Source organism: Rattus norvegicus, chromosome 13, assembly GCF_021556685.1.
Source record: "Rattus norvegicus strain SHRSP/BbbUtx chromosome 13, alternate assembly SHRSP_T2T, whole genome shotgun sequence".
In the NCBI taxonomy this organism is placed as follows: domain Eukaryota; kingdom Metazoa; phylum Chordata; class Mammalia; order Rodentia; family Muridae; genus Rattus; species Rattus norvegicus.
In genome coordinates, this window is record NC_141546.1 from 50,994,346 (window position 1) to 51,020,197 (window position 25,852).

Below are 25,852 nucleotides of genomic sequence, written 5' to 3' on the forward strand. Positions count from 1 at the left end.
CAGCCTACCAAGCACCATAGAGTGTAAGAGCTCTCAGTTCTCAGCACTCCTCTGACCCTTTCAAGTTTGCGCACAAGGACGGCAGGAAATTTTGGGGGGAGAATCACAAGCCGGCTGGCCTCAACATCTTGAACTCTGGTATGGCCGAAGATAGAAAAACTTTTCCTTGCATTGTTTCCACCTTGGCCCGTAGCTAAAATAAAGTTCTTAAGAGTTTTGAGTATAGAAAATACAGGAGATGGGGTTTTGGTCTTTTTCTGATGTTACCAATCAAGAATGGGGACATATATGGAATGCCCACACTCACGGCTTTGAGACCCAAGGCTCTGAGACCGAAAGGGCAATGACCAAACTCCTCATTTCGCATTATCCTGGAAGGGAATAGAGTTGGGGTAATTGGTATTTTTTGCTATGCCAGCAGTTTTGAGTTGCCTTAAAAGACTGCCGGGTCCGGCAAGGCTTTTTGGGGGTGCTCGTGCAATCGAACACCACTAACACCACCAATCGCCTTCCTTGTGATCTTCTCTTGTATATACTCTGCTATTCTAGTCAGTCTCTTCCCTCCACACGGGAGCATGTGCGTTAAGAGCTCGAACAACCTAGAACCTGTGAGCAAAGAGGAATTCCGTTCCTCAGAAAGATAATTCCACGGCACCCTTATCTTCTAGCTGCCACAGCTCCAGTTGGCTCTGAGCTTCAAGTCTCTCTACTTAATTAGAAGTGGCCAATTAGACGTTGATGAGAAAGCACCGTCCGCCTAGTTCAAGTGCCATTAACTTTTATGCTCGAGTCTAGAGAGGAGGCCGAAGCCGGCGAATCGCAAACTGCCGGCCGGGCTGCTCTAGTGCCCATGCTGCAGGAGGCTGAAGCGCGCGGGGTTAGCCTGAGGGTGTAAAAGCCAAGAGCCGGAGCGCCGAGCCACACCGCATCGCACCCCTTACCTTGCATGTTTTCCGGCATCTGCCCCTGTTCCCCATGCGATCGGACCAGTCCTGAGGCTTCCGTCTCCACTTTGGGCAGCATGACAAGGCGGCTGCGGGCGGGAATGGGGCGTCGGTGTCGGTCCGGAAGCCCAGCACCTGAACACGGGCAGCACAGATTCAACTCCAGCGGAAAGACAAGGGGTGATCAGCGTGCCCGCTCACCCACCCGCTTGCCGGAGCTGCCGGGCAGGACCTCGGAGCCCTGTCCGGTTCAGCAGCTTCAAAGCTGTCCGTGAGCTGCGCGCAGGAGATCCAGGCTACCACGCCTGACTAAGAAGACCGCTTTCAGCTGCCCAGGTCCGCTCCGCCAGGGCGGAGGCAGCGACAGCAAAAGCGCTGCTGCCCCGGACAGCGATCTGTGCGCGCCGCGCTCCGGAGGGCAGCAGAGGCGGCCGCCAGCTGCTACTGCTGCAGCGGCTGAACGGCTCCTGGACTCCTTCCCCTCCCTGCACCCGCCCTCTGGCTCAGGATCAGCAGGGGTCTCTCTCTCTCTCTTTCGCTCGCCTCACTTCTCTCCCCTCCTCTACAGTCCTCTTCTCTCCTCTCCGCCCCTTCCTCCTATCTCTCCTTCAGCTCCTTCTCTTCCGACTATCACAAGTGTGGAGTTCTGAAGTTCCAACCTCCCACTGCTCTAGGGTGGAGAGCAACCCTTTCCAGCCCGGACGGTGACAGAGCCAGGAGAGGGGAAGACCAGTTGTCGAGGGGAGGTAAGCTGGAAGGGGGGTGTCAGGGGGGGAGGTGAGAGGTGAAGACAGTGAATGGGACGCAGGTTCCGGACTCAGGTCGGACACTAGCCACTAGCCAATAAGGAAGCTTCGGCCTCGGTGCCTGCCCCAACCTCTTCACCCCGCCTTAATCTACTCCACCCCACCCTGGCCTGGGACGGGAGGGGTGAGTGGGGGATGTAAATGCTACTAGGTTTCTCAGCTATTGAGGAGCGACCTGTGTCTAAGTGAAGTGACCAGGGTGAGGGCTGAGACTGGCCATTTCAAAGAACTGAAGAAAAACAAGAAGGTCTGGAGAGTGTGGGTGTAGGTGGTCCTTGTGTGAGTGTGGGGAAGGAGACCTGTGGAGTGAACAGCCCACTTAAAACACCCAGAAGAGAAAAAGGATGTTAAGTTCATAAATGGAGGGTAGTTGGCCCCACTATCAAAGGTCCTCTCTGAATGCAGCTATCAGAGAGGCACAACTGAGTGGCTGTGCCCTAAAGACTCCAGGGGCTAAAGCTTACTTTGGGGACAGCTAAGTCACTGAGGTTTCTCTCCTTTTCCACGGAATTAGAGTAAAAGACAGCCACTTCTGCTTCCCCACGCCGCTCACCAACCCACCTTCACTGCTTCTGACAAGAACACTTGGGTCCAAGATTATCTTGGTGACTATTGAATTTTTAGTCAGAGCCGAGTTTGGACAGAACGTTCAGCCCTTGCTTTCCTTCCATATTCTACAGTCCCTTTGGTGGCCCCATGCCCCCCACCCAATCCGCACGGGGCTCAGCCTTTTTTTTAAGTTATAAAGAACCATCTGTTATGCAAGCTCTTAGGCCACTAGCCCAGCTTCATCTTTAAAGTTTTCAGATCTCATCCCAACAAGATGAAAAACATTCTTCCCAGCCTCCTGGACGCACGCAAAGCTTCGTAGCTGCGGTCTGCTGTGCGACTGGGTAATTATCAGAGTCCACCCACAAGGGGGTGGATTTGAATCTCAAAAGATCTGAATTTATTCTATTTAAATGGCACAGAGATCACATAAACTGCCCAGTCTAGTATCTAATGAATTATTTCAAATCACCGCATATACTTTTATATGAGGTAGGCTATCCACTGATGGCTAGCAGTTCAAATACATTGACTTTCTTTTTGCTTTAAAACATATACTGCAGAATCTAAATGATTTCATTTAATGTCTAGTGTTCGCAGCATCTTTAGCTTTCTAACGTGGCCTAAGCATGTCCCTTCTGGCCACAGATATTGGGAGGGGGGATCGGCCAATTAGTTTGTGTGGTGGAGCAGGCTGAATTTGCCTATATTAGTGACTATTAAAGCTCAGGCTTTCACGTTAGTATCGAGTAACAATGTCAATGCATTTTCAGTATTGCCCCTTGTTTAAGCCATCACTTTGAATTACAAATACGTTTCTTACATAGTTCAGGAAGGGAGTAAGTCCCCAGGCTCAACCCATTACTGCCCGCTTTACTTGAGAGTCCAGGCAAACTCCATCAGTTTATTTCAAAGCTTTAAGAGCAACTCCTACTCTCACTGCGGTTCTCAGGGCTCATAGTGGTCTTTATCTATCATCTTCCTACCCACCAGTCAAGAAAGGATGCAGAAACTCCAGCTTCTTGGTCTGCCCCCCCCCTTTTTTTTTTTGCAAGAAGTGGCTCCCAGAGTTGAAGAGCCTTGTGACTGTGGCTAGAAAGCTGGCCAGAACCAGAGGCTGACCCAAGGAGGTGAACTTTGCGGTTATGCTCAGTAGCACCAGCTCCTGAGCCAGAAAGGACATACTTAGGTCAAGTTAGTGGCTTTCCAGCCCAATCTGCGCACACCCCCTCTCCCAGCGCATCTTCCAAAGACAGAGTGATGAGTGCCAAAGGTCAAGTGGGGCTTTCCTTTCTCTTCCCACAGAAAAAGCCTCATAGATGAGGAGGGAGTGGGAGACAGGGAATAGGTGTCCAAGACAAGGTCTAAAAGAATCCAGCCTTTGACATTTAAGTAGTGTCCCTGGTTATCCCTGGCTTTCCCTTGCTTTGAAGATCTATCTAGCCTAGGCAGCGCCTCTGTCTAGCAGCCAACTGAAGAAGGGGCCCCAAAGGCTAGGGACCTAAAAAACAAGTTGCCTTTTTGCCTTTCACCTCCCACCTTTACCCAGCACTTGGAAGGCAGAGGCAGGAGGATCTCTCTGAGTTCTGATTCCAGCAAGGTCTATGTCAGGGGTGTAGGTAAGGTCTCTATAGTTAGTCCAGGACAATCAGTTCTACATAGTGAGACGTCTCTTTCTCCCTCCCTCTCTTACTCCCTCCATATCTCTCTCTCTCTCTCTCTCTCTCTCTCTCTCTCTCTCTCTCTCTCTCTCTCTCTCTCCCACACACACAGGGGTGGGGGTGGGGGTTCTACAGGAGCTGGGTTTTGTTGGAAATTCAAGGCCACACTCACGTTTTTCCCGGTGTTTTTCCTCAAGTTTGGGGGAGTGTGGAGTCTCTGATCCTGGTGCAGGTGCTGAAGGAGGAGTGAAGGCAACAAGCTTCCAGTCTCATTCCGAGCCTTCGGAGTGCCCCCTCCCAATGCCCTCTAGATAACCTAACACCCACTCTGGGTCCTTCACCCTCTTATTCCATTGAAGATCCCACTGAAACATAGGACCAGTTCTGTGACCTTGACTGGGTCGTGGTGTTCCGTACCCTAGAGCTATGCTGCAAGGAGAGGAGGAGGTAGGAGAAGGAGGGGGGAGGAGGGGGGAGGAGGGATGGGGAGGAGGAGGAGGAGGAGGAGGAGGAGGAGGAGGAGGAGGAGGAGGAGGAGGAGGAGGAGGAGGAGGAGGAGGAGGAGGAACAGCTCAGGGAGTTCACCTTTCCTCTACCTGGGTTGGTTCTAGGTTCCTATAGTCTCAGATGAGGCCCAAGAGACTAAAATTTCTGGGGAAGGTGGGCGAGTTGAGATGAAAGGGGTGCAAAGGAACCTATGTGATCTAAATGCTGGAGCCAACTACAGTCAGTACGGACCCCATAACGCTTCAACTGTGACCTGGGGCGCACACATCCTAGCCTCCGTCGGAGATATCTTTTATCAAATGCTACTCTGCCTCTTTATGGAAGCACATGTAAGAATTCACCAGGGCCTTACTTCTGGCAGAGACCTAAAGTTAAGTTTCCCCTAGCTACCACGAGCATTCCGAATTTCTCTGGCACTATCCAGCAAACTTCTAGCCAACTTCTCCCTCCTCACCCCCCCCCCCCCCGCGCCTCCTCCTTTCCAGCAAGGGTAGTCTCCCGGGTTTGCCCTTCCCGGCTTTGACTTTGTCTTCAAGTGTTGATTGACGGTTGCAATTACAAAGGATGATAGCTCGGGGAGGCTCCCGCAGCCTTGATGAGCCCGAGAAGCGCAGGCCTGGCATATTTTATCCAGCCTCGGCGTTCCCGGGGCCGTGCGCGCCCCATTCACCCAGCTGGCTGGAGCTGACGAGGTCTCGCACTCCCCACCCGCGAGGATGCAACTGAAAAGTTTTCCTCCGGTCTTCTCCCTTCCGGAGGTGGCGAACCTCTCGGTGGAGCACGCACACGGAGAATAAACCTGCCCTTGACCTGACCTAAGAAGCGCCGATCCGCCCTGCGCTCAAAACCTAGGCTGCAGCTGAGGGGAGAAAAAGTCAAACTATTCAGGACTAATTCAAGTTTCCTGAGCGCTAGAAGCACCAGTAGCAGACATTGCTTTCCCGCGCACCTGAGAAGTTTGGAGAACTTGCAAAACTTTTTATCCTGGTAAACAAAATGCAACGCATCCTCCTCCTTTCTCGCTCCCCCCCCCCACTTTAATGTTAAAAAAAAAAAAAGCAAGCAAACAAGCAGGAAGGAAGGAAAGAAAAAGAATTGAGTAAATTTACCTTTCTGATCCTACGTATCTACTTCTACGTATCATCTACATCTGAAGCCCGAGAAGAATCCTAGATTTTTAAACTATTCTTGACCTGGCAACGATAGCCCAAGGGAAAAGAGAAACGAATTTATCAACTCCTGAAGTTCTGACTTCCCTATTTTTCCCACCCCTCCCACTTGAACATTCCATCAGGTGAAGCTGCAAAACTCAGTTGAGCCAATACTGCATTTTGCTAGCAGGGTTCTGGCGGCTGAGCTCCCCCGCCTCTCCTCCCTGGGCTCCACGCCCTCACCCGGAGCGCTTTGTTTTAAAAAGAACTGCGGGCTTTCAGCGCAGCTAAAGACAAAAAACCTCGGCGCACCTAGTAGATGAAGCTTTGCAAAACAAAACACAAACTGAAGTCATTCGAAGTCTTAAAAAAACATTTTTAAAACTCTTTGTAGTGATTGTTTCCAATAAACTCCGCAGGCACGCCGCGGGGGGTGGGGGTGGGGACATCCCCCGCCTCCGCCTCCCGGGGAGAGGGCAGGCAGCCAATCCAGGGTTTGGGGCAAACCTGCAGATTTTTAATTCTCTAAGGGAGTGTCCTAATAAATATCCCATCCCGGGTTTTACGCCTGGGAAAGAAAATGCCAGAGTAATCCCTATTTCCCTCTCTCTACTGCTGGAGCCCACCACCCTTGTCCTAAAGGAAAGGAGGGAGTTTTTGAAATTTAAGGCTCTTTGTATTTAAAGAGAACTTCATTGGGAATTTTCTTCAATCCGGGTCCCAGCTCGCCCTGCCTTGGAAGGCCCCGATCTTCAAAAGAGATCTAGTCTACAAAACCTCGGAGTGGGAAAATTATCTGGGCTAAGTAGACCAGACCAAACACCACGCGGCACTAGCAAGCCCAAGACAGTCCAGGAGCCAGTCCTCCAAGAGGTCTGTAGTGAACCGCAGTGGCAACACCTAACTTCTCGCCTCAGTAAGCCCACCTGGTCTCAATCTAGGCTAGAAATTGGCCTTTAGGGCACGGTGGGCAGGGTGCTAAACTTTATCCGCCGACTTCAGTGGGAAGTTCTTGAGCTAAGAAAAGACTTCTTTTGGGGGGAGGGGTTTCTTTCAAGACTTGGTTTCACTGTGCAGCCTTGGCTGTCCTGGTGCTTGCTCTGAAGAGCAGGCTCTGTAGACCTAGAATTTACAGAGATCCACCTGCCTCTGCCTCCGGAATGCTGGGATTAAAGGTGTGCCACCGCTGCCCCGCCCTTAATTTTTTTGTTGTTGTTGTTTGTTTTGTTTTTTTTTGTTTTTTGTTTGTTTGTTTGTTTCTGTAGATCCCACTGCTAGGATCTGAGGAAGAACCTTTCTCAGAAGAGACTACTTTGAGATTACCTTACTCTTCAGGTAAGTCAGCGATTGACTGATAGGAGATAATAAAGATTCCCCTGTGCAGCTATTTGGGTCCTCTGTCTATAAAAGGGCAACGAGGGGAGACCTAGGCTTACGGCTTACAGTAGTGTCACCCTTGAGTATGGGGACCCAAGGGAGAGGGGTAGTTAAAGGCTTCACAGTTCAGGGGTGTGGAGATCATGGCCAAACAGTTTGGAATGCTGGCTGCTTTCCTAGAGCACCCAGGTTTGATTCCCTGCACCCACAAGGCAGCTCAAAACTCCCTGTAACTCAGCTCAATCAGAGGCCCTCTTTTGGCACCAGGCACACAGAAAGACAGGCAGAACATTCATATAAGTACACTTTAAGCCTGCACCATTCAAAGTGTGTCAATGTCTCCTTTACCCAGAAGGTAATTTTCATCATCAAGAGATGATGGGATTGGGACCTGGGGGTGCTGCTTATTTGACACATCACCTTCCTGTCACGTGCAAAACCCAGAACTGGAAAAGATGAAGTATGGCCAGGTGTTGGGGGTGGAAGGGCCCAGAGAGTGGCAGCAGCCAGGTGTTTGAGCGAGCCAGGAATACCAAGATTTAGGAGGCTGCAGAACAAAAACTTGGAGTTTGAGGCTAGCATTCACTGTAAACTGAGAAGCTATCTCAAAACAGAGAGAAAGAGACACACGGGGTGGGGGGTGGGGATGGAGAGAGAGAGAGAGAGAGAGAGAGAGAGAGAGAGAGAGAGAGAGAGAGAGAGAGAACACACAAGACAAAAAGCAGTAATGCCACTCCTTGTCAAGAGCCTGGAAGGTTTTAAAAGCTAGCAGAGTGACCTTACACGGGGTCAATTCCTTGTCTAGAACCTAGCAGGGTTTAAAAGGTAGCAGAGTAACTTTTTACTCAGGTCCTTTGAGGGGATGATCTTGAGCTGGGAGGGAACAAAGACACTGTGTGTTCAGATCCCAGATCCTGAGCAAGGAATCCAGCACTTCTCCCCGAGGGAGGGAGAACTGGATTTGTCAAAACTGTTTGAAAACAAGCTTTGCCTCTCCTCTTCCCCCATAGAACAGCAGTACGGGTCCCTTTTTCTGGACCTCCCCATCGTCCTCATACTAGCTAGCATAGATGTTGTCAATGTCCTTGGCATAGTATACAGGCAGCAGCCATGTGCATTGTCACAGCGCACCCTCTAATGACCCGAGGCTAGGACCACCAGCTTCCTTCTCATCTCCGTTACAGTTACATCCACCTTTACCTCCCGGAGGTTGTTGCTGATATCTTCATTCCACCCTTGTGAATTCTAGGGGGGATTTCCATTACAGAATGCAAAGGAATACAAAGATCCACTTACAATCCTCTTTGGGGAATGGCTGACTGACTTTAAGTTACAATCCCCGAATATCAGAGAGAGGAAGGGGAGGAGGAGCAGATTTGAGATAAGCTGCTGTTGCTGGGGTTCTATTTACAGCGCAGTATGCTGACAGTCAGTGAGCTTTTGTAAAGCAAGCAAACTTTCTGAGTCCACGATTTAGTGAGAAAGTGGGTTCTGAGGGGACTTGAGAGAGATGGCTCAAAGGTAAAGAACACTCACTGTTCTTCTAAAGGACCAAGGTTCAAATCCCCAAACCCACATGGCAGTTTACAACTGTCTGGAGCCCTAGTTCTAGGGGATCTGACACCCTCACACAGACATACACAGAGAATGTATACTAATAAAATAAAAAAAATTTAAAAGAAAATTGGCTTTACAAAGTAAACTTTACAGCTGACTGTTGATCAATAACAGCTTTGTCCTCTTTCCTGTCACTTTGCCCAAGTTTGTCTTTCTGGTAGGGCCACTAAAAATAGATCCTTTAAGAGAGCAGTACCAGCCACCTTGTCCATCTTGCAAGGTTTGACACCCTCCTTCTTGATCATAACATTATCCCTAGACAGAATTGCTTACCAGACAGCTGACATTATTTGTAGTTTAAAAGTTAGATACCTTTGTTTACCAATCAAAACATAACCAAGAGATTTTTTTTTTAAGTAGAAATTTGTCTGGAGAATTTCAGAACATCTGGATTTCCCAGGCACCAGCTCTCAAGTTAATGTTGCTCATACCCCCTCTCCCCCCAGGAGGACCATGTCTCCCCCAACTCTTGAATTCCCCTGAAGCCAAATGACTCTCCCAGAGAAGTTTTCCTTCCTATTGGGTAAAGAGCAATGGAGGGTCAGACTGAGAAGTAGGAACATGTGGGTGGGGGTTGGGGCTGTGGAGCAAAAGGGTCAGTCTGACGCTTAAAGAGAGTTCATGACTGAATTCAGATCATCTTGGTCAATGGGCCAGGCAGAGGAGTCAAATCAAGGACTGAAGCCAGAATTTGTTGCACCAGGAGTCTTTTCTAGCTCCCTGGCTTCGTGGTTCAAGTCTCAAACACTTAAAACAGCTAAGCAGAGCTGGGTGTTGGAAACCTCAACTCCTCTCTTCAGGAGTCTGCCTGTAGCTTGCCATCTCCAAACTACCCAGGTTCTGAGCTCTGTAGCTACCCAAGGGTAGGCAGGGTGTCCACCTCAGTGGGCCTGCCCAGTGCAATGGAAAAAGACTCAGTGAAAGATCAGCTTTCCTTCAGGGATGGTCTCAGCCTCTTCAAGCCCCGGGTCTGAAGGTGTCTCACTGTCCTGGCTTTCAGACAGCTCAGCCCTGCCAAGGCTACCGGAGTGATCCTGGGTAAACAGATGGGAATCTGGGTGCCTATAGTTTCTTTCCAGTCACCGAGATGTGGGAACACTCTCCAAATTATCTAGAGGGCTATAAAACCAGGAGAAATATGCCTAAATACTCCTACATAGCTACTATGCTGGTGACAGGTTCTGCCCCCACGACCTCTTCTTCACCGCCCTCCTCTCTCCCTTCCTTTTTTTCCTACTCTCTCCCCCTATCCCTTTGGTAGAATTGAATGGTTATTTTGAGATCTAGCGATCTGAAGGGCTTAGGCAAGCCTGAGGTTTGGGTGTATAAGCTGGTCAAGGTCGGAAAGGCTCCTTCATACGGTTCTGGGGAGGTATGACCCCAGCAGCCCCTTGGAGGTCTATCAGTTCTAGTTCCATCTGGCCTCAGTACCAGGGGAGCCTTTGAAATACTACTGCGGTGCACTGGGTCAAAAGAGCTCGGCTCGACTGCGGTCTGCACTCCGCTAGCTACCTTGCCATCTTTAAATTCACCAGGGTGGGCTAGGGACCCAGCGAGAGCACCACGTGTGTGGTCCCAGGTCCCAGGGAGCCCTGCGCCTGTGTGAGCACTGAGCAAGCTTTTCTCCTGCATGCCGCCAGCCCGCTAGCCAGCACCCAGCGCCGTGTTGCAAAGTGAAATAAATGCTCAGCCTTTGGTGGATGCAAAGCTCACAGAGCCTCTAGTGTCCCTGCCCTCTGAAGAGCCAGGGCACTCGCTTCCCTGTGTTTTCTTTTTTGTAAGTACAGAACGTTTTTTTTTTTTTTTTTTTTGGTGAACATTTCCTCAATTGATACTTCAGGGCGTAGCTGGACCATAAAAAAAGCAATCAGTGCCTTAGGTGGAGTCAGCAGGCTGCCCCCAGAGAAAGGGACAGAGCTGGGGCCCTGATTATCCTGTTCTGAGACTGAACTGGCGATCACTGAAGACGCAAGGACCCCAGGAGAAGGGTCGACCCTGGCTCCTGTCCAGAGGAAGCAGAAGGGGCGCGTTGTAATCCTAAATTTACTAAATTTATGGTAAAAACCACCAAATTTATGGCTCTATATTGGTGTAAATGTATGTGTGTGGATGTCTATCCTTTAAAAAAGTGTGTCAGGCATGGTGGCTCACACCTATAGTTCCGGTATTATGGAGAGACAGGAGAGAGACCCCTTGTCTCTCAGGAAATCAAAAACAAAACCCAAACCTCACTCATCCCCCAAAATCAACAACAAGGAATCCCAAGATGCTTCATAGTGACTAGGTATGTAGCCCAGTGACTGAGTGCTTTCCTAGAATGTGCCCAAACATTCCACTTATGGGGAGGATATATGGTTATTTCTGTCTATAAAAGCAAGTCACAGTCACAGTCTGACTTTGTTTTTTCCTGAATGCCAAGAAACAACAAAAAAAAATTTTTTTTTCTATAGGCTTACAATGAATGAGACATCTTATGGTCCGATACCTTGAAATGTCACAGTGCTGGGAAGCTCCCTGTCAGTTTTTTGACCAATGGCTGATTGATGTTATTTGCTTGTTTCAAACTGTTCAAAATTTTACTTGGCATGGGTTGATTCAAAACGATCAGAAATTATTAAGGCTGACATAGATGATTAAAAAACTATATTTTCTGCTGGGCAGTAATGGCATGCACCTTTAATCCCAGCACTTGGGAGGCAGAGGCAGAGGCAGAGAGGCACAGAGGCAGAGAGGCAGAGAGGCGCAGAGGCAGAGGCAGAGGCAGGTGGATCTCTAAGGCCAGCCTGGTTTACAGAACGGAGTTCCAGGACAGCCAGAGCTACACACAAACCATGTCTCCAAAAACTAAGTTTTTGCCACATCGATCTAATACAATGACATCCCCAAACACCAGATACAGTAAATGATATTCATGTGTTGAACTATTCATTTGCTTCTTTCAATGTCAAGAAAAATAAATGTGTGATACTATGCGCGGGCTTATTGTGTGCTTTTAATAATCACCACAGGCAATGTACTGCATTAAAACACAAATCCACCAGGAGTAGCGCAAACAGCCAGATGCTAAGAGAGTGGCTTCCTACTTACCAATAGCTGGAAGTCCATGCTTAAGAAAGTCTTGAAAATCCCCAGTAATCGAACTAGCAGACATTCTTAGCGAAATTATTGGCAGTCCTTTGGCTTACTGCAGAAATCATTGAACGTGGGGAAGGTTGCAGCCTGTCATATTTTGTGACCTGGGGAAGGAAGCCTCAGACTACCGTAACCCTCATCTCCTTAGTGAAAGTTAAGAAAAAAAGGGGGAAAAAAACAGAATTCAGAAAGGCCCAAGCCATGCTCTCCTGGACTCTGTACTTTTTCCAGCATTCGTGACCTGCTGTAAACCATGGCTCCAGTTTCATGATGGTTTCTAATCACAAGAAAGGAAGCTTTCAATAGGCTTTGACTGGTCACATGACCCTGTGCCGGTTGATAAGAGGACCCTGTTATAAAGTGACAGCAAGAGAGATAAGAACTCTGGGCAGATAATGGCAAAGAAATGATTAACTCAGAAAAGGAGGGGTTCTTCTGCAGCCCAGAGAGTGGAAAGTTGTAAACCCAAGGGGTCAGGAGATCATACTTAGTGGATAAAAATCTCCAAACCACCTTAAGTCCACTGTAGCTTGTGACATGGCCCTTTGATGTCTTTGCTTCTGGCATGGAGAAGGACAGACACTGCTCTTCTGACCTCTGCAAATACATCTTAGATGATAACGGCGGCCGGCATTAATTCTTTAAGTGATCACTGTAGATATGATTGACACTTTGAAACTCTACAGGTAGCATTTGCAAGCTCACGGTCATTTCTTTACCATTTGACCAGTCACCTTCAAAAACAACCCCGTTTGTTTACTAGGATAGGCACTGGCTTGCTTTTGTATTGGTCATAGGGCTGGAACAGTAATTTCTTTACCTCCATAAAGTAAAACACCTTGAGGTAAAATTTGGGCCAAATGGTAAATATAGGCATTTTTCATATATCGTTCTGTATATATGAGTATGTGTGTATTTGTGGGGGGCTCACCTGTGTGTGTGTAGGGGGAGAGGGTACACTGGGTGCTTGTGCACAAGAAAACAACTTTGGGTGTTGTTTTGCTTTTTCTTTGTTTGTTTTCCCTGAAACAGAGTTTCTCTGTGTGGCCCTGGCGGTCCTGAAACTCTGTAGACCAGGCTGGGCTTGAATGCAAAGATCCCCCTGCCCCGGTCTCCAGAGTGCTGAGATTCAAGGGATTTTTAAAAGATCATAGGATGTCAAATCTTGTCAGTTATGTCTTTGCTGTTATTTCTTTGAACAACCAAACAACAGTGTGATATGCCAGAAATCTCCCTGTGTATATTTTAAAGGACACAGAAGTCTGCAAAGCAGCCTTTTTCTTAAAAATTATTTAGGACTCTGAAACATCACTGTTCATATAACAGATCTATTAGTGTTTACTATTCTAGAAGCTAAAATGGAGGAACTCAGCATAGCTAAATAAAGAGTGGAAGGGGTTGGGGATTTAGCTCAGTGGTAGAACGCTTGCCTAGCAAGAGCAAAGCCATGGGTTTGGGTTTGGTCCTCAGCTCCACAAAGAGTGGAGTACAAGTTTAGCATATGCAAATCCCTGGGCTCAGCTGGGTACAGTGTCAAACTCTGTAATTCCAGCACTCAAAGACTGAGGCAGGAGAGTGGTGCTTTGAATGCCATGCTGGGCTATAGAGCAGTAATTTCTCCAGAAGAGGACCTGGAGAGCTGGTGCTGATCTTGCTGGGGACCTGGTTTAGTTCCCAGCACTCACGTGGCAGCTCACAACCGTCTGTGACTCCCACCCCGGTGGCTCTGCACATGCTGCACACATCCACACAGAGAGAGGATTCACCCACGTAAAGTAAAAATAAATACATCTTCTTAAAAAAAAAAAAAAAGAAGCAAATGGCACAAAAAGAGGAAACTAGCTTAGAGAAACTTTAAAACATTTCAATGGAGAATACTACCAAGCCTATTATGCATCATTTGTTATACACAACTCATTTCAAATGAAAAATAATGTTTGAAAGTAAAGGCTGGAGCTGGAGAGATGGCTCAGCGGTTAGGAGCACTGACTGCTCTTGCAGAGGTCCTGAGTTCAATTCCCAGCAACCACATAGTGGCTCATAACCATCTATAAGGGACTCTGATGCCCTCTTTTGGTGTGTCTGCCGGCAGCTACAGTCTACTCATATACATAAAATAAATCTTAAAAAAAATTAAAGGACTGGACAGTGGTGGTGCACGCCTATAATCCCAACACTTGGGAAGTTCAAGGCAAGACTGGTCTACACAGGACAGTCAGGGCACCACAGTGAAACCCTGTTTCAGAAAACAAACATAATTAATAAGTATTAATAATAATAAGTAAAATAATTGGTAGGATTTTCACGAATCTTATCACTGTGTGACTTCGTGGTAACCAGCTGGCTTCCCTCATGTTTATGTTCAGTCTGAGTTGAGATGCTGTTTCCTTTCGAGTGTAATGAGGAACACTTACTGATAGGAGGGAGTATTTCTTCATTTAATTATTTTGAGATGTGGTCATGAGATACAGTCCTGGCAAACCTAATACTTACTATGTTGCCTAGGCTGGCCAGCATTATAAAGGAGTGTTATAATTGTTTTTCTTTTCTGATAATTATGGATTTTTAAAATATATATCATACCAAAATTCTACAGGTGCTTTTGTTCGTTTTTTGTTTTGTTTTGAGACACGATTTCTCTGTGTATCCTTGGCTATCCTGGAACTCACTCTGTAGACCAGGCTGGCCTCAAACTCAGAGACCCACCTGCCTCTGCCTCCTGAGTGCTGGGACTAAAGCCTGTGCCACCACCACCTGGTTCCACCAGTGGTATTTTAAAGCTTAGTGGAGACTCCGACTGTGAAACCCATCCCTGGAGTTTGTACACTGGATCAGTAAACAGCTCCTTGGGCTCTCGTATGCTTCAAACAGGTCACTGCAAGCACATCTTGTAATATCGCATGTTAGTGGCAGGAAATAGACACTTACTAGGTTTTGTAATTTTCCAGTCACTGATCATATATTAGGTAGAAATTATTTTTAAAATCCCATTGACTGATATTACTCATCTGGCCAATCCTTTTGTCCCGGGAAGGACTCAAGCACAGTGTAAGGCACACGTTTCCTGGGATCCAGTTTTCTCATTGGATAAAAGTGCCACCAGTTGTTTTCTTTGCGGTAGTAGGGTTTGTGTTTGTCGGGTTTCTGAAAATACCTTTAAATGCTCACTGGCCTGTATGCTGTTCTAGTGCGGGGGATGGAAATCATGACGTCTGCATGCTGGACAAGTGGTCTGCCACTGAATTACATCCCCAGCCTTGTTCATCGCTCTTAAAACACACAAACACAGAGGTAGGGTAGCACACACCTTTAGTCCCAGCGCTCTGGAGGCAGAGGCAGGCCAGTCTCTGAGTTTGAGGCCACCCTGGGTCTACAGAGCTAGTTCCAGGACAGCCAGGGCTACACAGAGAAACCCTGTCTTGAAAAGCCAAAAATAAAATAAAACAAATGTGCAAACAGCGGTTAGGTGCACAGCTAGAACAATCGTGTCAGTGTTTTTTCTTGGAGTCAGTCATCCCACTTTTATCATTAAATGATTTTTTTGAAGAATCTCGAAGGTCTGTGGATAATACAATCAGGGGAAATTGGAATTTTGGGGAGTTTTGTTTCTTTTTGTTTATTTGCTTGTTTGTTTGCTTGTTTTTGAGATGGGGTTTCTCTGTGTAACCAACCTGGATATCCTGGAACTCATTTTGTAGACCAGGCTGGTCCCAAATTCACAGAGACCCCACCTGTCTCTGCCTCCCGAGTACAGGGACTAACGGTGTGTACCAACACCACCCGACTGAAATTGAATTCTTAGAGCTTGGTTTGACTAGAGGTCGGATTTACTTCATGAAGCAGCTGTATTAAATGTAAATGCAAGAATACATTTTTAAGTCTTCAGAAAGCATAATTACAATTTTTATTATGTTATTTGTTATCGGTGGTGGTGGTGGTAGTGGTGGTGGTGGTGGTGTGTGTATGTGTGTGTGTGTGTGTGTGTGTGTGTGTGTGTGTGTGTGTGCGCGCGCTGGTGGGCATGCACATACCATAACATACATGTGGAGGTCAGAGGACAACACCCAGGTGTCAGTTCTCTCCTACCACCATGGGTTCCTTTACTTGTGGAATCTTCTCACTGACCCCTGGGAAGCACAATAGGTCTATTGGTTTGATATAGTTTAAAGTAAGCTCCCTGTGTTTGTGAGACAGGAGAGTGGGGAGAACAGAATCAGAGTGAAGTGGGGTATGTCATCTTTGTTGAACATTTGGTTGTTCTTCCCTCCTAGAATTCCAAAATGAAAGCTCAAGGGGACATCCCATGGATGGAAGCTTGGCCATGGACGCCATCTTTCTGAGAGTTCGAATGCTTTCTGACGTCTGTGAAACCTGACACCATGGAAGTCAGGATTTGGCTGTCACAGCTCTTGTCATGATCATTGTAAGTGTACCTCCTGCCATCGAGACTCACACCTGGGATCCCAGAACCTGGGATGCAGTAGCAAGAGGATTGCCATTAGTTTGAGGCTAGCCTGGGCTACCCACTGAACAGCATTAGATCTGCCAGTTCTAACATAGAACTGATACCAAGTCAAACAAACAACAAAATCCAAGTTCCTCCTGACCTCAGGTCAGTTAGTGAGAAGGTGTACTGGGTGAAGTTCCATCCATTCGTCTTGGAAGCGATAAACTTTAAAACTACGGTAATTTAAAGATACAAGAGGACTTGGAGTTGATGAGGTTCGAGGCCAACCAAGAAGTGACAGATGAATAGAGCAGTGGGCACATTTCTTTCCTTAATGAATATGTTCAAACCCAGGTAGCTTGGGGCTGGAGAGATGGCTCAGTGGTTAAGAGCACTGACTGTTCTTCCAGAGGTCCTGAGTTCAATTCCCAGCAACTGCATGGTGGCTCACAGTGTGATCTGATGTCCACTTCTGGTGTGGCTGAAGACAGTCACAGTGTACTCATAAAACAAATAAATCTTTTTAAAAAAAAAATCCTGGTAGCTCCGTTATTTAAATCAGAATGTCAGTGAGGCTGAAGTGCCAGTTTTAGAATTTGTAAGATTAAGGGACACCATCAGCTCTGCTTGGGAAGAAGTCAGTGTTTGTGGCTATTGTATGGCTGGTAAACAGGGAAGGGACCTTTTCTAAAGTTTTGATGGGTGAGGGTACAGAGGCAGGCAACACATTTATGTCACAGCGGGATTTGACGATGAATTTTGTTTTTGTTTTTGTTTTTTTTTTTCCGGAGCTGGGGACCGAACCCAGAGCCTTGCGCTTGCTAGGCAAGCGCTCTACCACTGAGCTAAATCCCCAACCCCGACGATGAATTTTGAAGTGTGTTTTAGTTTCTCAGTTGCCTGGGAGAGAATCTATTTCTAGGGAACTAAGGCACACGTATATACGCCTCACAGCCTTCGTCACTCTAAGCCATTCACATAGTACAGTTCTGCGTTTAAACTAAGTAGGCTAAACTAGGTGTATGTGTTCATGTGGAATCTGCCTCAACGTTTGAACATTTCTTGTAACAAAATTTCACCCACTAGTTGCCAAAGTGTCTGCCTCACACCCACAAAGCTGGCGGCACCCCTGAGCTCCCAGTGCTCATGAGGTAAAAGTAGAAGTTCACCGTCAACTGTCACTACCGAGTGAGTTTGAGATGACAGATATAGAAAAAAAAAACCATACCACACAACAGATACAGCAGTTAGTGTAGAGTTTATACCCTTTCCCTCTTTGTCCTTAGCACTTGTTACTGAAGGATTTTCATTCCATCCCTTTTCTCCCTTCATTTCAGTTGAGATGCTGGAACAGAGCGTCCAACATGCTGGATGAAGGAAGAGAAAGCAGGCGGAGGGAGAGACCCTTCTTCCTAACTTCTTCCAGGTTGGGCTGTCAAGTTTGGAAGTCTGTGTGAATTCTGGAAGGATGAATTAGAAGGGACCACGTTGTGACTGTGCTCCACGGGATGTGGAAAACATCTTGGTTACATATCCGTGGGACCTTAGGAAGGTGAGGTTTGGTTGCTATCGATGCATGGAAAGTAAGTAATTTGAAAAAGGGTGGCTCCCACCAGCGTTGGGAGCAGACAGTCCTGACCTGCGGAGCGTGCTGGCAAAGACTGTTTCTTTGAGTGTTAAGTCCTGGGCCCCAATGCAACCAATTCGGCCCATGCTGCTCACTTAGATTAAATTTACTTTTAATTCCAGTGCTGGGTATGCTAGGAAAAGGCTCTACCACTGAGCTATACTGCGGCCCATAAATAAGTATTGATTTCAAAACACTTGTTTGTTTGTGTGTGCACTGGGGACTTAACCAGAGCTTCATGCATGCCGGGCAAGTACTGTGCTATTCAGCTAATCACCAACTGGATTCCTCCCTTCCTCCCTTCCTTCCTTCTTCCCTCCCTCCCTCCCTCCATCTCTCCCTCCCTCCCTCCTTTCCTTCTTTCTTCCTTTTCTTTCTTTTTTTTTCTTTTCCTGGCTTTTTGAGACATATTTTCTCTGTGTAACACAGCCCCGGCTGTTCTAGAACTCACTTTGTAGACCAGGCTGGCCTTGAACTCACAAAGATTTGCCTGCCTTTGCCTTCGAGTGCATGTGCCACCACACCTGGCCTCATTTTCTTTTTTAAAACGGGGTCTCATGTAGCCCAGGCTGTCTTCCAAACATACGTATAGCCATGGCTAGTTTTGGACTCCTGCTCCTGCTGCCCCCACTCCCCACTGCAAATGTAGGAATTACTGGCTTGTATCAGCATGCCTTACTTTAATTATTTTGGGATAGGATCCTACTAAGTTGTCTAGGCTGGGCTTGAGCTCACTGTGGAACCCATGCCCTGAACTTTCCACCCTCTGGGGTTGGTGGGAATAAGGTGTAATGGCTACAGCACACACACCTGTTCTCCAAACTAAGATGAAAATGCAGAAGGGCCACGCGTTTCTCCATGCGTGTTCATGTGTGTAACACTCTGGAGCAGGGCGCTCTTCTCCCATACCCGCCTTAGTTTTGGAGACACAGTTTTAAAGCATTGGTGTAGTATCCAGTCACCGGACATTGTAGTCTACCAGATCCTGTTATCAGGCTGCCAGCTGCTCTAATTTCCTTGTTAAGCCATGTGGTCTGGGGAGACACATGCAACCACATGCAAACCACCTGAGTATGACACATGGCGAGACCCTGCTGGCAGGAAGGGTGGTCATGAGGCAGGGTGGTCAGCAACCTGTCATTTGGGATCAGAAAGCTTAGGACTCTGCCCTGCCTCTTCCTAGGACAAAGAAACACTTGGCCTTCGGTTTTTGTTGCTGTTGTTTATTTATTTATTTTAAAATATTTATCTATTTTAATATTATGTCCATAATGAAGACATTATATGTTTCACCTTCATCTGTCTGTCTGTCTGTCTGTCTGTCTGTCTGTCTGTCTGGAGGGAGGGATAGATGTGTGAGGGTATCAGATCCCTTGGACTGGAGTTATAGACGGTTGTAAACTGCCATATAGTTTCTGGGAATTGAACCCGTGTCCTCTGGAAGAGCAACCAGTGCTCCTAACCACTGAACCGTCTCTCTAGATCCAATGCTTGGCCTCATTAAGCCTGGAAATCCTTAGGAAGAAAACAACACAAGTGATGGAGTTCGGTGGTTGTCATGGTGAGAAGGGAACTCATGGACGGATGTGCACGGGCGGGGGGGGGGGGGAGGCACGGTGTTTTGGGAGAGAGAGAAGACGATCTATCAGAACGTATTCAGATGTCACAGCATATGCAGCTGATGCCTAGTGCCCTTCCACATGTGAAGAAGGTCATCAGGTATATAGTGCCACACACCTGTGACCCAGGTATGACAGAGGCTGAGACAGGAGGGCAAAGCAGGTTTGAGGCTAGCCTAGGCATCATAATGAGACTCTGCCACATAAACAAAAGCGCTGTGTGACTTGGCATCTTAGGCGAGAACAGGCCTTAGGGAGTTGTGGAGATACACAGGTTTGCCGTTTGACCCCAATCCTAAGCAGTCACTGTTAGCACGTGCTCCCGTGCTTCCTGTAGAAGGTTCCCGGAGCTTAATAATATCACCGTGTGATTTCTTCTGCTTCTCTTTCTTGCTCCTGGCTGACAGAACACGCAACAGCACACACGCTGGCTTTCTTGCTGTGCCACCTGCCTCTGACTAAACGGTCATTGTTGGAGGGAGGTTGCAAAGGGGTGAAGAATGTCACCGGAGGGTCCCACCAGGACTTTCCCAAATGCCGCTGCTAATTTGTCAGCCTCTACCCACTTTCCCTTGAAGTTTCCTGGCATGCTGAGGCAACGTTGTATTAATGAGTTACCTTGGTCTTTTGAAGCTTATCTCTCGGGCTAATTTAATAGAAATAGAAATACTTGTACCTGGTGAGAAAGGAGCACGTTTTTCTGAAGGAGAGACTGAAGTATCGTTCACACATAGGTCAAACAACATCTGCCTAGCATTCAGCCTCAGCCACAGTCAACAAGCAACTCCCCTGGGACTCTGTGGGGGCCAACACAAAGTCACTCATAGCCTCCTGTTTTAGGAACTATTTTTCTCATTCAAGGGACAGTGTCAACATTCCCTTGTGACGAACGTGGGCATCTTCTGTAACAGCGTTCTGTCTTGAACACCTTTCTCATCCCGGTGAGCTTCGTCATTCCTGTGCTGATCGTGACTCACGTTTATAAAAAGAATACACGTTTATAAAGAACTCACGTTTATAATGGTAATGCTCTCTTCGACAACCGATTTCAGAAAGGATTTGTAAATGATTGACAGATAACTAATGACCCCAAGACTTCGCTGCCAAAATCCAAAAGGCACTTGACAATGTCATCTGAACCCATACTGCACGAGGATGTTAAAGACCAGTTAATCAGTGACAGTGGCTGTAAACTTCCTGAGTGTGTTCTTCCAGGACCACAGAGGTGTATCTATGAACTATTGTGTCTGTAAAATTATTAGACTTCCAGTGAACAATGTGCATGGACATGCCAGCCAGTCCCTTTAAGTGTGCGAGTTATCTGGGGTCACGAGGAACGAGCTCCTTATGCCACTCATTCAAACAGACAACAACAGGCCCCAGAGTTTTGCAGATATGTTAGAAGCTGCCAGCTCTTGCCAAGTCATTGCTTACCTGCACGTTCTCACCGGCACCTCTGGCTGATTCCATGTAGGACCCAGGCTAAGATTGGCATGACTTTTTTTTTTTTTTTTTTTTGGTAATGATTCCTGGCACATTACGTAAAATGGTGGAGTGGGGGGTTTGAGCGAGGAGTAATGAGTAAAGATTTTCCATCCATTCCTTATACTAACTGTGGGAAATGTAGCATCTGGCTGGAAAGATATTGGCTTTTCTTCAGTACTGTTCTGAACAGGTAAATATTACTCATTTCTGACAGCACTAATCATTAAACAGAGGCTTAGTCAGTCTTTTAGAAATCGAATGTTTGAGATGTCCCCTCAGAACAGCCTCTCCGCACAAGTTGTGCGGCATTCGCTTGTTTCTATGCTGTTTAGTACCAGAGCTTGGCAGCTCACGTCTCACCTGGAGTAATTGGAGCAAATGCTCTGTTTTGTTTCCAGTTTTTATTCTTTTAAAACGTTTAAACAAAGCCAGGTGTGACATCGCACGCCTGCAATCCAAGTACTCAGGAGGCAGAGGTAGGCGGATCTCTGAGTTCGTGGCTAGCCTGGTCTACAAAGTGAGTTCCAGGACAGCCAGGGCTGCACGGAGGAACCCTGTCTTGAAGAATCAAAAACCAAAACCAAAACCAAACCGAAAAAAATATATAAACAAAAAAATCGGAGGATCTAAGCTTTTTTTTTTCTTTTTTAAAGAGAAGAGTATCCAGAATTCGAAGTGACTTCTAAAATACAGACTATCAAGACGGATCTCAGATACTCCTGATTCTCGGGTCTGAAAGTTATATGCTGTCTAACATCATCTGACCGACAGCATGAAAACAGAGAAGCATTCAGTGTCCAGTTGTTTCTCTAGCCTGAACTACTGGATGTGGCTGAATCTGTACTAAGCCACAGAACTCAATTCTCAGTGTTTGGTCAGCACTTATGAGACATGTTTCTGGGAAGTGGTGGTACATGCTTTTAAAAACAGCACTCGGGAGGCAGAGGCAGGCAGATCTCTGAGTTCTAGAGCAGCCCTGGTTTACAGAGTGAGTTCCAGGACTGATAGGGCCTTGCAGAGAAACCCTGTTTCATTAAAACTCACCCGCAAGAGACAGACAGATGGGGACACGGACAGAGTCAGAGAGGTGTTTTTCCTTCTCAGTGATTTGTGAAATAAGAAAAATTAAAATGTTCAATAAGAGGTGAGAAAGGGAGAGTCTTAACTATCCTTCCTTGATATTGTTTCTTTCTCCATCCCTCTACTTCTCATCATTGTTGGTGCTTGAGGTAGGGTGTCTCACTTGATCACTTGAACTCACAGAGATCCACCTGGGATTAAAGGTGTGCACAAGCACACCCAGTGGAATTGTTTTCTTATAAAGCAACCTATGATGAGTCCAATGTCTATTTACTAGATATAATAGAGTAAGGATACATATTCCTATATATTATGGTTTCCAGTGTATTGGAGAAAGAATAAAACCCACAAAGATTAGGCCAGAGGTTTAATGTAATTATAGAACCTTGCCCAATGTGTTTTAGGCTCTGGGTTTAATTCTTAGCTCTCCGATAAAGAAAAAAAATAGCTTAAAAACACAGACCCTGGGGTTGGGGATTTAGCCTAGCAAGCACAAGGCCCTGGGTTCGGTCCCCAGCTCCAAAAAAAAAAAAAAAAAAAAAACAAAACCAAACAAACAAACAAACAAACAAAAAAAAAAAAAAAACCACAGACCCTGCTAGGGCCTGAAGAGGTGACTCAGTGTCAATCGCTAACAGTACCGACTGTTCTTCTAGAGAACCCAGGTTTATCCCCGGCAGGCACATGGCAGCTCAAAACCATTGTTACTCCAGCTCCAGGGGATGTGATGCCCTGTGTACCCATAAAACACACATACAACCAAAATCGCAGGGCATATTTTGTGTCTGAAGTCACAAAACCAACAAGAGTTTCCGAGTCAGTGGTGGGGACACAGCCTGTAACCCCAGCGCTCAGGGGGCCGAGACAGGAAGATCAGGAGTCCAAGGCAGGCAGCCTTAAACTGTAACACACTCATTTTTCTTCACTTTTCTTCAGCGTGGTGGTAGGTTCTCTGGTTGCTTACTCGCCAGGATGAGGATCAAGTCCGCAGCTTTGCGCATGCCAGGCGAGCACCTTCAAGTGGGCTACACCCTCAGCTCCACCCGCTCCGCCCTCGGGCGATACCACTTACTTCCAAGTTTATCTACTAAATATTTGGCGTCTCAGATTTTATCCTGGTCCTTTTGCATGATTCAGGAGGCTGCCATCTATCGGGTTTGCTTGTATTTACATAATAAAGAGGAGAGCAGGTGGTTATAGGTAAATAAAGAATTTACAACTACAAGATTTCAATGGCTGCCTCTGATGGTTGAGACTGACATTTGGAACCACCCAGGCGATAAGCCTGCAGAGGGGCTCGCCTGTGACGGGCCATTTATCTGTTTATTTAGCTAAGATTATTTAAATTAGAAGACCCACCCTAAATGTGGGCTGAACCCTCCCTCCAACTGGCAAAAAAAAAAAAAAAGTACTTCCTTTAATTTTATGTTATTTATTTATTTATTTAGTATACCTACTTGCCTTCATTGAATATTTTTATCCTGTTGCTGTGGTTACCACCACTGCTATAATTCTTCCCTGATGTGTGAACCTGGTTTCTTCAGCCATGGAGTGTAGACTGAAGGCCAGTGGCTCACCGGGAACTCTCCAAGCCTTCAACTGGGCAGCTTTCTCTTTTCTCTTTTTTTTTTAAGAGTTGAGAACCGAACCCAGGGCCTTGCGCTTGCTAGGCAAGTGCTCTACCACTGAGCTAAATCCCCGACCCCCAGCTTTCTCATTCACAGAAACCTTTTCTTGGCCTGGCTGTAGCATGATTCATCTATTGGGATGGTGGGAAGAGGACAGGAAAATGGTTCGACGTGTCTAACTCAATGATGGACACATAAACGCCCTTCCTCACGTCTCAAAAGATCGCTTCTGTTTCCAGATGTTTCCCTGCCTTGGCTCTGGCTTCTTCCACGATGTCTGTCCCACTCCTACCAAAACAAAATAAGCAAACAAAACCTCCAAATGGAACAAAGGTCTGGGACAAAAGCTCAACCTTAGGTTGTGGGCTTAGCTTGTTCAAGGTCTTGGGTCTGACCTCTAGCATTGTGAAAAATAAAATAAAGTCAAGTTAAACATCACGGTGGGACGCACCTCTGACGTAAGCCATCTGGAAGGCAGAGGCAGGCAGATCTCTGTGTGTCTGAGACAAACCTGGTCTAACATAGTTCCAGGCCAGCAAGGCTGTGTATGTAATGAGAGCTTCCCTCAGTAACAGAAGGAAAAGTTGAAAAAGGAGGAGACCGAAGGAAGAAGACACACGATGTTGACAAACAGGTTCACACAACATACCTTTAGAGCAGGCATGGTAGGCGGCTACTCAAGGCTTTCAGTGGGTTCTGTATAGCCTTTCTTTCTTTTTGGAGACTTTAATTTTTTTTTTTTTTTTGAGACAGTGCCAGTACATAATCCTCGAAGGTCGTGATACACAGGGCCCTCCTGCTTCAGCCTCCAGAGTGTGAGGATTCTACACGAGCTTCACACACCATGACACCTCAGTGTCTAAGGTTTGACTCTCTGTTGTCAGGTAGGTACCTGGCTGAGTTAAGATAAGGACTGCCTCAGTCAGTCTTCAGGGTTACCTAGGTTAGGTAAATGGCAGGAATCCTTTCCCCCTACTCATCCCTCATAACCATTAAAGGATCAGGAAAAGAGGAGGCTTGTGAGTTATTTGCTCAAGGCCAACTGGTTGGTAAGGACTGGTGTGGACCTCCTGGCTTTTCCAGTAGAGAGTCGTGGGCCAGTTGTCACAGCTCTCCACAGGCTTTTAACAGGGCTTGGGCCAGAGCTGGCTTCAGGGTTTGTCAAGTGGGTCAAGTGTGGTGTGTCAGCTCCTGTGGTAAATTGCATGGCTCTTGGTACTTCTCCTTTACCAGTTTGGCAGACAGTTATTGACGTTCTTCTAGGGCTACCAAGTGATCTGCAAAGGACAAAGTCCTGCAGTGGGGCATGACATCCATAAGGGCAGGGTGTCCTTCGAGAGATGGTGGGGAGGACCTGCCTTCTGCATACCCGGCTGAGGGTACACCAAGCTGAGGGTACACAGTGGCCATGCCCTTCTCCCTCCCACTGTGAGGCGAGGATGCTCTACGGAGCCACATCTGCCATCTGCCTCTCACTGCGTCTGAGTCACCAGTGAGCAGGTTTTGAGGACAATGAGTAGACTGGAGTGGGGGTGGGGGGGATGAGGGGAACATTAGCAAAGCTGACAAACACGACCCGATTTTATCTCTAAACAAGATGCACATCTTTCTGTCACTGAGCCACCAAACAGACGAGAGCTGAGCACTAGAGGATGATAGAGTTCTTCAGGTAAGCCGGAGCTGAGCGTGGAGGAGTGAGGGGCACGGCTGACGGTCAAGGGTTGAGCCCATGAGGTTTAGCCTGTGGCTGCCCACACCCAGTAGGAAACCTGGCTTTGGCTGAGAATACCCACGCTTTTGGAAGTGCAACTTGAGGAATGCAGTCCATTTGGGTGGGGGTAATCATGGGTTTGATGACAGAATAATTCTCTCAGACCCTGATCTTGTATGTCTTCATTCTGATACAAGGAAACTTGAAACTCCTACATAGAAGCTGCCCTGGGCAGGAGGGATAGTAACGTTTGGGGAATTTTCTTTTTGCTTTATTTAATCCATTACTAGAAAAAAAAAAACCAACAACCAAACATTTCATGTTTTTTCTTGTTCTTCCTCCCCTTTCTTTCTCCTTCCTCCTTCCTCCTCCTCCTCTTCCTCTTTTTCTTTTTAGACAGGGTCTCTCTATGTAGCACTGGCTAGCCCGGAGCTTGCTATGTAGACCAGGCTGTCACAGAGCTCTTCCTGTTTCCACCTCCTGCGTGTTGGGATTAAAGACTTGTGCCACC

General features: G+C 47.0%; 1 protein-coding gene and 1 long non-coding RNA gene across 4 annotated transcripts in view; one reads left to right on the forward strand and one right to left on the reverse strand.

Moving 5' to 3' along the window:
• The window catches only part of Nr5a2 (nuclear receptor subfamily 5, group A, member 2), a 119,870-nt gene extending 107,841 nt beyond the window's left edge, over positions 1-12,029 (reverse strand). Inside the window, 3 exon segments of one of the 3 annotated variants that reach the window (NM_021742.1) lie at positions 942-1,079; positions 4,133-4,195; positions 11,700-11,853. In NM_021742.1, the coding sequence (NP_068510.1) occupies positions 942-1,079; positions 4,133-4,195; positions 11,700-11,763 (265 nt within the window). In that variant the 5' untranslated portion in view covers positions 11,764-11,853. 3 annotated transcript variants of the gene reach the window in all.
• Positions 1,575-25,852, forward strand: LOC148001640 (uncharacterized). Its single transcript, XR_015635980.1, has 6 exons — positions 1,575-1,690; positions 6,884-6,953; positions 16,016-16,167; positions 17,529-17,743; positions 19,301-19,379; positions 24,384-25,852. It is a non-coding gene; the product is annotated as an uncharacterized LOC148001640 (long non-coding RNA).